The 12,194-nt window shown below is 37.5% G+C and overlaps 1 protein-coding gene across 1 annotated transcript; it reads left to right on the plus strand.

Moving 5' to 3' along the window:
• Positions 1 to 9,752: 9,752 nt before the first annotated feature.
• On the plus strand, positions 9,753 to 10,677 carry LOC111593202 (trypsin beta-like). Its single transcript, XM_023305834.2, has one exon. The coding sequence runs from the start codon at positions 9,863 to 9,865 to the stop codon at positions 10,673 to 10,675; it is 813 nt and encodes a 270-aa protein (XP_023161602.2). The 5' UTR covers positions 9,753 to 9,862; the 3' UTR covers positions 10,676 to 10,677.
• The last annotated feature ends 1,517 nt before the right edge of the window (positions 10,678 to 12,194 follow it).

A 12,194-nucleotide genomic window follows, 5' to 3' on the forward strand; every position in this document is an offset into this window, starting at 1 on the left:
CAGCTCGGATCAAAGCTGGCAATCTGAAGTGGACTTGTGCCTGGGGGCCCAGCACTTATCGCAGCTAAGCCACTAAATAGCAATAACAACAAGAAAATACCAATCGAAACCTTTTGACATTTTTATCACGCACAGCCAAGCCGAATGCTAATTGACCTTGACATGCGGAAGATTTTTCGAATGCGTGCGGCTTATGCACTTCACGAAATGAAAAAAAAAAGAAACAAAACAGAAAACGAAAGACTCAGGCAACGAACTTGAGACAAGAGAAGGCCCTCGCTGCAGCTGGCAAGTGTTTACGTATATGTTGTTGCAACACTATACAGAGTGTTAATTGCAATTGAATTCAGTGTGACCAGATTGCGCAAAGCTTTTCTAATTAACCCAAACCAAAGCCAAAAACCAAATTTATCCAGCCATAAGTAGCTGTAAAAATTGGCTTTTAATTAAACTGAATTGGTTTTCCATTTCATTTTCAACTTAATTATAGTCTGATGTTCGGCGTGTTTCCCATTTTCGTTTGTTATACGGTCATACTAATTAACAACTTGAGACTCTGACAAGTGCATATTAAATATATGATAAACAAAATAAAAATGTAAAAGTGCAGCGTGACAGAGGGCGGGCAAAAGGAGGAGCGGGGTGTGGTTATAAAAATGACACCAGTCGAGACGGAGGCGACACTTCACCTTGAGCCGCGTGGCAACTTGTTGGAGTTGTTATTTTCAAAATTTTATCGCCTTTCGGCTACAACTTTATTTTGTTTGCCTTAATGTCTGGCGCTATAAAATGAAATTTTACACACTGCGCGCGGCATTCAAAAAGAAAACAGCAAATTGAAAAATTAAAAAATCGAAAAGTGAAGCCAAGGTTGCAGCGTGTGGCAAGCACACAGCCACTGCCCAAGTTGTTGCCCGTCTTGGCGACACTTTGTGACGCATTGGCACTAAAATTGATAACTCTATTGGCCATTCAGCTAGCGGCCATCAATTGCTCACCTGTTGATTGATTTCGCTGATTGCCAACACGTTTTCCATTTGCATTTCACACATACGCACACACATGCACACATTTATGGCGGCCAATTATAATTAATTTCCATGCCTCAACGCTCCGGCAACTGCAACTGCAACTCTGCTCTCACCTGCCACCTGTCCGCCTGTTCGTCTGTCCGCCTGTCACATCAACGCAGAATGCGCTGCATTTTGTCAATATGCAAAAAAACACGAAATGAAATGAAATGAAAAAGAGGAAAACGAAAGTCAATTGCTGAACTGAGTTGTTGACTAACTGACCAACTGACTGACAGCAGCAGCTCTCACAAACTGCCAAACAACGCGGCCCGTTTTACTGTTTGTTGTTCAATAAGCGACCCAGACCCAGACCCAGACCTACTGAAACAGACAGGCCAAAAGGCAGACTTAGAGACAGGCCCAGAGACAATCTCAGCGACAGACCCAATGACAGAGACATGCCCAGAGGCAAACCAAGAGATGCCGTCAGAGCCAAAGCAAGAGCATGGTAGAAGCCTAAGACTAAGGGATAGAGCCAAGGATAGATTAAGGCACTTGACAAAGATAGGCCAAGCAAATAAACTTAACTAAATAAAGCTTAGATTCAGGCTTAGATCTTGAGCCAGAGAAATATCGATACATAAAAAAAGGCTCAGAGCAAGCCTCAGAGACAGATCTAGAAACAGACAGATTAAAAAACGATATCACATGCAAGTTACAATAAATATTAATAGTATAAGGATATAGAGAAATAGAAGCTCTACTTAAATGAACTGAAAGAATAAGAGTGTAAGAGAATAGAAGCAATCCACTTATAAGCCAAATATTCTACATATATATTCTCAAAGACAAAAATGCATTAGACTATAAGAGGAAAATTGAAGGCTTGAATATATAAGAGAAAATATATTCATATACATATCAAAATAAAAGCTTATAAGCAGTCATATATATAGGAGCTCAAGAATGAAAACTCATTAAAATCTTAAAGTAAAAAGTAATAACTATACACAAGCTGCAAATAAAAATGATAAGACATATAGTCTTATAAGTCTTATATAGTATAAGAAAAAACAAGCTATATTCAGATGACAAAAGATGTATGTGCTAACAGCTGAAAGCTCATTAAAAGCTTAAACTGAAAAGAAAAGTCTAGATAAACTAAAAGTATAAAATATAATATATTAAAAGTATAAGAGAAAACAAGCTGTATTCATAGGACAACAGCTGTATATTCTCAAAAACGAAAGCTCATTAAAAGCTTACAGCAAAAGCCCCAAAGTCCCTGTTTACGGGTAATAAGCTTAACTGCCCACCTAATGGCATTAAGCGTGAAGCGCTTTGAAGAACTTTCAATTGCAGTGGAAAGCAAACAGAGTCAAATGCCAGAAGAAGAAGAAGAAGACCTTGTACATCATTTCACATTCGTGCGTTGAATGTGAGCTGAGAGCGAGAGCGAGAGACACGACAATTTAGATGACGTCTAAAGGTCGTCGCATCTGCGTAGCTGCAGTGCGTTGCAATTGGACAATTATTTAAATTGTTTTTCATTGTTGATTTCATTATGAAAGTTGCTAAGGCAAGAAACAAATGCAACAGTTGTTGATAGTTGCTTGTTACTTGTTGCTTGTTGCATGTTGCGGGCAATTGAGTAAAAGAGAGCGAAAAAAAACCCTTTTCATGTTTGCCACAACATTTGCTGGCAACAACAATTGGCGGCGCTTTGGCTTTGTACTTGTCGTAGTTGTTGCTCGTTGTTGTTGTTGTTGTTGTTGTTGCTTTAGTTGTTTCCTATTAACGATAAAAATCACATGACACGAACTGGTTGGCGATTTGGCCTCGACTGCAGCCAAAGAGCCGTTGCTTATATTTATTTTTATTTTATTTTACTTTAACTCCGCTTTTTTTTGGCGCCGGCGCTAGTAACCCACTTAAATCCTGAGATTTGCGTTGGCCAATTATGCCACATTAAACGCTCAGCATACAGAAAATACATGAGGCATGGGGCAGGGTGCATGCTGCATACAGTGTACGTGCCTCCATTCAGGCTTGCTGCACATTACGCAACGCCAGCGTCAATTAAATCAGTTTTACTCCAAATATTTTAAAGGCAATGTCAACATAAAGGATGCAACTAAAGTCGCACAACATATGTGTGTGTGTGTGTGTGAGTGTATTTATGGCTCAATATATTGACAAGGGCTGGCCGCCTTTGGCGCTGGCCACGCCTGATTGAATTTATGCCTGCTCTGCATTGCACTCCAATTGTTTACACAAAACTTTCACAAATTAACCCGAGCCCAAAAAACCTGTGAACTAAGAAAGAAAAAAGGGCAGCAGTGAAAAAATGAGCTTGCAACGAGTTGTTGCACCAGCGACTCGATTAAAATGCTGCACATTTAATTGGAAGCAAACGGGTCGCGCATTCTGGGTGGCCAGCACAGTGGAACCATTTGGCAAATGCAGAGCGAAGGAATGTAAAAGAAAAATATGTTCAAAAGCTGAATATACGTTGAGAAGACATAGCAAGAGAAGCAAGAAATAGATATGTGAAAAGAAGACAAGTAAAAAACAAATAAATTAAGATAAATAAAGAAACTGATGAGAAGAGAAGGGAGGTGACTCAGCTGAGATTAAAAAGAAAGAGAAGAAAGTTCTGGGAAGTGTAAAGCAAGGAAAAAAGAAGAAAAGAGAAAAGATTTTTGAGATGATAGGAGAAAATGCTAGAAGAGAAAATATATTAAAGAGATGATAAAGAAGAACATAAGATATATGATAAAAGAGAAAGAAGACGGGAAGAGAAAGTAGAATAATATAATAAAAGAAGAAATAATTAAGAGAAAAGGGAAGCAGAGAAAGAGTAGGGTAAAGTGGAAAGAATAAAAATCAGAAGATAGAAGAAGGCAAAGAAAAAAATAGAAGAAAGTCAAAGCAAGTTAAAAGAGTAAAATATAGAAGTGGAATAAATCAAGAGAGAAAGAAAAAGATGTGAAGAAAAGAGACAATGGAAAAAAGAAAGATAAGAGGAAATTATCCCAAGAAATAAGAAAAGAAGATGATAAATCTAAAAGAAATAAAAATAATAAGAAAACTAAAAAATTATACGATCTTTTTATAGGTCTATACGAGGTCAGCTCCGATTCCTAAACTTAGCTGTGGAACAAATTATTTGCCCAATTATCCTAAACCTCAGTGAACTGAAAAGACTTTTTGAACATAAATTTTTTTTAAATTGTTATACTAAACAGCATTTATAATTAACAGCAACAAAATGTTCTTATGTTTCGATCATATAATTGTAAATTTGTCCCACTGTGCGCTGTTTCAAATTGCTTTTACGCCGATCGGTCAAGTGCAAGTGGTTATTTAAAGAATTGGTTAAAGAGCGTCGCATCGAGTGTCCAATGTTGGCGCCCCCATATGATGTCTTGTTGTTGTTGTTGTTGTTGTTATTTTGGGGAAGAAAGTTGAGCGACAGTTGCAGCAGCAGCAGCAGCGGCAGCGTTTCATGTGTTGTTAAGTGAAATGAAAAGTGCATAAATAAATCTGCCGCCTCCTGTGGCAAGCGCAGCGGCGCATTCACTGCGCTTGCAACCGATAAGAATCGAAGCTGGCCAAAAAGACACAAAAAAAAAAAAAAAAAAATAACAAAACTGAGCAGCGCAGCACAAAAGAACTTTCGCTTTCGATTTGGGCAACTTTTTTGTTGTTACTTGGTTTTTTCTTTCTTTTTCTTTTTGATTTGTAAGTAAAAGTGCGAGTGCATTATTTAAGCCAAGTTTGGTTATTGAAATGCAACCGGTCGCCCATGTGAAAATAGTCAGACAGATGGACGGCAAGACGAGCAGACGGACCGGCGGTCAGCTAACTGTATGCTATATACAGCCATGGGCAACATAATAAGTACACGTGAGACAATTTCATATGCAAATTTCTGAGGTGTGTGTTAAAGGAACATTGACAGAGTAACTGAGATGAAACTAAAGGAACTATAACGTATGAAAATAATATGTAATACTATAATGATAAATATATATTATATATATATATCAATATGAATATATATATATATATATATATATATATATATACTTATATACATATTATGCTCTGCTTTGTTCTACCTACATTTTTCCTTACACAATTCTTAGCATACAAATTCAAATAAATCATTTGCTCCTCTCACTCATTAACACTCTCTCAGCGAGCCGACTGTGCCCATTTATGTGCCCCGGTCTGTGCTTACATGTACTTAACAGCAATTATGCTCAGTTTAATGAGCCGCTGAAGTTGCCTATCATGCTGCCAGACTGACTGACTGATGGATGAGATTGCATAAGCAGCAAGGCGCATGGCAACATTGTCAACATGGCCCCAACTCCTGGTGGCCCCTGTCCAATTCCAAACACGATCGCTTTCACTGTGTAGAATCGTTTAGAAGTGCAGCCGGAATGATATTTGCTTGTTAAGTTGATGCGGCGCAACGAGTGATAGTAAAAGTGATAGTCGTTTTTTCAATACCAGATTATTATGGCTTATATATTTTACGACTTATATAACCACACACACACACACACACGCACAGTCAGTCGCACACGTCAAAGCAATTAAGCTACCAAAACTCACACACACACACAGAGCCACGCACATCGGGGCACTTTTCTAATTAATTTCGAAATAAAAAAATCTCAATAAAATTTCATTTTCATTGACAGCCGCTTTTCAACTGCACTTCGCCAGATGAGGCTGGCCAACAACAACAAGAGCAGCAGCAACAGCAACAGCAACAGCAACAGCAACTGAGACAACAACTTTGGTACACTTAATTGACAAGTGTGAAACTTTCGATTTCTATACACCCATTGACACCGAAATATGCCCAAGTCGAGGAGTCTCATGCCTTGATTTGTTGTGTCTAAATGTCACAATTTTCCGAAACGGGGGCGGGGCTACTTGCAACAAGGTGTGCCTGCCTGACTGCCTCTGCAATCTGTTATCGACTCGTCTGATGGCTTCGTCTGATAATTATTTGATATGCCTGAGAAGCCGAGTGTTAAGCTGGCAGCAAAAACGCTCAAATTAAATGATTAACTAACATTTGCCTCAGCCAGCCAAGTGGCATATTCGCTTCTTTATTTGCTTCGACGGAACGTGCCAAATAGGTGAAATTTCTGACTATTTTCTGGTCTCTCGTGCTCAAGTGTCGCTCCGTGGCGATTTGATGCCACAAACTACATATACTACAATATAAACAACTCAATATGTTTCAATTATTGCTGGCGGCGTTCGTAAAAAAATCTGTTTTCTTCAACAAAAAAGGAAAGTTGTCATATATTTCAAATGAACAGCTTAATTGTGGAAGTGCGGCTGCTTTCGAGTCTGGCTTCATTAAATATGAAGAACTATGGGAAATTTGTTAGCTAAACAGTGGAGCGGGAGATAGTTGCATTAGCTGTGTCTAGTGACTGATGGCAGCAGACTGCGCAGAAGCCAGTTATAAACTAGCAGAGACTGTTTAGGAAAGATTATATATGAATCTATCAAGTGAGCTATATGAAGTTATTCGAACTATATTCAAATACATAATTTTCTATAGATATAATTGTATATATGATATAATTTATAGGTATATATTCTAGGTCATATATTAGTTTATGAGTAACTGAGCTTGTAGAATTATGTTTTATTTATATAAGAAATTTACTAAATTTAAACTAATTTTTTTTTTTAAATAAAATAAATTTATTTGGCATTCAAAAATAAACTCTTTCTCAATTTAAGCCACATGACATGATTTTCTTGTAGACAATCTATGTTTAGCAGTCCATTAATAGTCTTTTCTTTTGTTTATACCTTCATTTTAAAAATACTTTTTAATAAAAACTAACCAAAAACTCATTTAAGAAAAATCTCATTTAAATTTTGTTCTAGTTTAATTTTCTAGTAAATTTAAAATCTGAATAATTGTATTTCATTTAATAAAAAAATAAATACTATTTGTTAATAAAATATTCTCTATAGAATTTTATTTTGTAATTAAAAAATTTTCCTCATTTGAAGAACCCCAAGACTGCTTAGTAAGCTTTTTCAGCTTGATTCTTAGTAAGCCAAATTAGTCTCATCTACTTTCAATGGTATACAAAACCTTCATATTTCACGACTGCTTTGTATATCTAACAATTTATCCTTTCTTTCACATATATATCATCATTATTCAGAATTTCACGTCCAAAAATAGTATAGTATCCGGCTATCATTAGAAGACACGCGATTTAAAGCTTGTCAGTTCCCTCACCAGCTGCCTTCGAATATTTCAATTCAGCAAAAATCTTTTTGTTAGTTCTGAAGTTCACAAGCCAAGCCAAAGCAGCTTGCGAATGCGCTCAAGGATTGATTTCCCAGAAATGCGATTCTCATCTCGTTTATATTTTCAACTCTTGACAACCCATAATTAAAAATCAATTTGGCGCGCTTAGAAGCGGCTCATGTCAGTTGCTAGCAAACATACAAAGCGTGTATTATGCAAGAGCCGACAGGCAACAAAGTATCACTATATAAATATGTATTTATATATATGAAGGAAAAGAAGTGACTTAGCTGAGACTGCTCGACTTGAGTATACCCTTAGTTTTGAATATAATTGTTTGATTTGTATATAAAATACTGAAGGAATCTGGATTATAATTAAAAGAAACTAGAGAACCAATATTAGATTCCTAAGTCATATCTTTAAGTTATGCTTGAACTTAAGATATCTATATCTATCGATATTTAAATATCTATCTATATTTATCGATTTTAAGACAATAGTAATAATAGATATATATTGATGAAATATCCATAAAAAATAGAACTAGAACTTGAACTTATGTAAGAAAGCAAGGAGACTCAAACAACTCAAATTGATTCAGTCCATCAACTCAGCTAGATCAGAAACTCCATATTTATATTGTTAGCCACGCCCTCCCTACCTCAACCACTTGCCCAAATTGGCAAAAAAAAAACATGAAACCCTTTTTAAACCAATTCAATGGGTATGGAAAATAATAATAATAAAGTTTGTTGCCTCAGTCTTTTGTTTTGTCAAAGGTGCAGGCAACATAGCCAGCAGTCGCATCAACGTGAGCTCAACATATCAACACAAATATCTAAAAACAAACACAACTAACTATATATGTACATATATATATATATATATATATATATATATATATATATATATATATATATATATATATATATATATATATATATATATATATATATATATATATATATATATATATATATATATATATATATATATATATATATATATATATATATATATTTATAGATATTTCTGTATATAGGTATTTGTATAGGTAGGCTGTCGGTTATGCGGAGTTCACGCTATGTCAAGCATGATTTTGTTGTTGCTTCGGGGCTGAGTGGTTAAGTGTAGCTGCCGTCGCCTTCCCAGCTGCCATAGAAACTCATTAATGAGCGCACAAACTGGCATTTGACAGATTTTTTAATTAAACCATACAAATTGCAATTTTTCATGGCTTTAGCGCTGCAGTTGCCTCTATTTTTCTTCTTTTCCTCTCCATCTCTCCACATACGTAAGCCGAAATGGCAAATGCGAGCACGCAGCTGCCCTATTTAACCCTAAAAATGTTATGCTCACCGAAAATGTTATTCATTTCATGCTTAATTAATCTTTAATATGCAAACACATCGCCGAAGTTCGTGAAAAGCTTACCGAAAGTCGCTTAGTTTATGACTTTATTTAAATTAGGTTTGCCATGCTCACTAAATGTGGCTTATATTTATGCCTAATTAATGTTAAGAAACCATTAGGGAAAAAGCTCTTTGAAGCTTTCACAAGCTTTAAGCAGAGCTCTGTTTTACCTCTGAAGATCTGTTATTCATTTCATGGCCTATTAATCATAAAAAGTAGCTACGAAATTGCAAAAGCTACGAAAGCTTTCAGCTAATGTAAATCGAAGGAAAAATAGCTTTAAAAATATAACTAAATGTGTGAAAAAGCTTCTAAAAGCTTTCCAAAATCTCGAGTTAATGCTGCCTTTGATAATTTATATCAATTTTCATACAACTCGTAGTCGATAAATGCTTTTTATCGATGTCTTAATACTGCAAAAAATTTACATACGCACTTAGCTAATGAATTACGCTATGTTTACATAATCATCATCATCATCGTCATCATCATCATCATCATCATCGTCATTGGCTGCAGCCTGGCTGTGTTGCTCCTTTCACTTTCTGCACAGCGAGCGCCTAATTATTCCTAGCCGCCTACACAGCATCCCCCCAGCTCCATTGCCCACTTCTCTCAGAGCTCCTGCATTGTCTAGCTGAGATTTCGCACATAATTAAATTGCGCAAAAATTTACATGAAATTAATCGTTTTATTGTTGTGTCTCGCTGGCATGTGCCATGCGGAAGCGTCGCCCTACCAAAAATGGACACAAAAAGAGCCGTAGAAAAACAGTAGCCGATGTCCATGTAGTTCCACAAAAAAGCAGCCAAAGCACGCAAGATTTATGCGCCAGCCAGCGAAGCCAACAATTATTGAGGCATTTGCCAAAAGGCAATCGCAAAAGCATAAAATTCATTAGATCTCTTGACTCTGGCTCATTTCACTTTCGCAAACAATTACATCACGTCGAAGAGTTCGACGATGCTCTTAACATAAAAACGAGTAGAAATTTATGCCAGAGCCAGAAATGTGGAACAAATGCAAATTTTAATTAGGCAAACTTGGGCGAACGTTTGCATATCGAAGATTCTCTAAACTGGATTCTGTCAGTTGTTAAGCGAAAGTCGCGCCGAACAGTTTGGACATGGCGATAATTTTAAGACTGCTACTGCTGCTTGGCTCGGTTCTCACTGCAGCCTCCCAGCTGTACAACATCTCCAGTAATCCGCACATCAATGCTATAGAGCACCTCGAACTGCTGCCCACGCGCATTGTTAATGGCGTGCGTATATCCTGCCAGCGGGCACCCTACCAGGCGGCCTTACGCTACGAGGGTCAGTTCATCTGTGGCGGCAGCATCTTATCCCGTTATTGGATACTCACAGCGGCCCACTGTGTGGACGGCCAGAGAGGGCGCTATCGAGTGCGCGTGGGCTCGACGCAACAGCCGCGTGGCGGGCAGCTGCATCGGGTCAAGTCAGTTGTGATGCACGCCAACTACAACAGGAGGAGCATGCAGAACGATTTGGCTTTATTGCGCTTGGCCACACCCCTTAGCTATGGTCGCTGTGTGCAGCCAGTGCGTCTGCCCAGCAGCAGCAAGCGACAGGCGCCGCCTCGCTGCCTACTGGTCAGCGGCTGGGGTCTGCGCAAGGAGACGGCACAGAATGTGCAGCGCTATCTGCGCGCCACATCCGTGTGCAGGGTATCAGCCAGTCGTTGTGACCGCATGTATCGCAGAGGTGGCGTGCGCATTTACCGGCAGATGCTGTGCGCCCAGCGTTTGGGCCACGACAGCTGCTCCGGCGATTCGGGCGGACCGTTGGCATCTGGCCGCACGCTCTACGGCGTCGTCTCCTTTGGCATTGGCTGCGCGAATCGCAACTATCCGGGCGTTTATGTGAACGTGAAGAGATACAACGGCTGGATACGCAGTGTTATAGAGCGATACTCTTAAGCTTTCACCTTGAATCAGAATAAATATGGGAAACCTATTATAAATAACAAATCTGCTAAGAAATTTATTAATATAAATAAGGTTTAGGGTCTCTGGCTAAGATGACAAAGTGAAGCTGGGCTAAGTCTTTGATATATATATATATAAAAGATATATTTATATATATGGGATAATGAAAATTTCTAGGGTATTTCAACGTTCATTTCACCGCGTCAAAAATCTTTCAGTAATTTGATTCGTATTTGTAAAACTTACCCACTTATTTGAGCTCTCATCTTCCTTCCTTGATCTAACATCAATATTCAGCAACTCCTCAGATATTTTTACCATTTTTTCCATTCGTTTTGTTTTCTGCTTTTTTAGGCTGCTTGGAAATTTGTGTAAATTATGTATTTGTGCACTTTTGATTTCATTTAAACGAAGTTTCCTGATGGCCCCCAGCGCATGTCAAATATCAAAACCAAATCGCGTCGGCCAGCCACTTGCGCAACACCACATCCACATCCACATCCAGCACCACCACCACCACATTCACATCCACCACTCACGTAGCATCCAAAATATCACTGCCATATGCGGTGGGCGTGCTCCGTTAATGCTGCTGCTGCTTTGGATGCTGCGCCCCCTCCTGGAATTAACATAATCGTGCTCAGCCTCTGCCTATACCCTGTCCCCCCCTCCATGCTAGAGCAAAGTGTTGAGAGCTGGCGATGGCTGTCAAGTGGTGGCTGCTGGGCATGCGAGATGAGGATGTGAGCTGACGTTGGGAATGGGGCGAAAGGAGAAGGCAAAGGCGAAGGCGAAACTGTCCCGATGCAAGCGTTTAGCACTTTTGCCCCACTGTTGTGCAATGCGAGCATCCGAAGTTTGTATGTTTGGAGTGTCTCTCGTTTGTTTTGTTAAAATAAAGTTTTTAATTTTATGAAAATATGCTTTAAATTTTACTTTTGTTTTTAGCACGTGTGTATATATATGTATATGTGTTGTGTATGTTTAGCTATATGTATATATATAATATATATGTATATGCGTGTAAATCTCTTTAAGCATTTCCACATCAGTTGTTGTTGTTTTACTTTATATTTTGTTGTTTTTATCATTAAGTTACGCTTAGACAAATTTTACGTATTCTAACCTAAATGTATACCATTTCTTTTGTTTAGCATTTATTAATAATAATATTTTGTTTATATATTTTTGCATTTTTGTTTTTGTTGTAAATTTTAAACTATTTGCTATAAAAATGTTCAACAGCAAAATTATATATGCATTGCATTTTGTTTTTGAAAGGTGGCCAAAAACACAAAACGCACATAAATTCTATTTTTCTTTTCTTTTCTTGTTTTTTTTTTTTGAAAAATTTCATAAAAATGTATTTTAAAAAAATTTAACTTTTCGTTTTTACGTTTTGTTTTTTAGCGTTTTAAAACAAATGTCGCAAAAAACGTAAAATGTTTTTAAAAAATTTTACAATTATAAAGCACAGACACAAAAATGTTTGTTGTTGTTGTTGTTGTTG

Source organism: Drosophila hydei, unplaced genomic scaffold, assembly GCF_003285905.1.
Source record: "Drosophila hydei strain 15085-1641.00,03,60 unplaced genomic scaffold, DhydRS2 tig00008135-arrow-pilon, whole genome shotgun sequence".
Taxonomy (NCBI): domain Eukaryota; kingdom Metazoa; phylum Arthropoda; class Insecta; order Diptera; family Drosophilidae; genus Drosophila; species Drosophila hydei.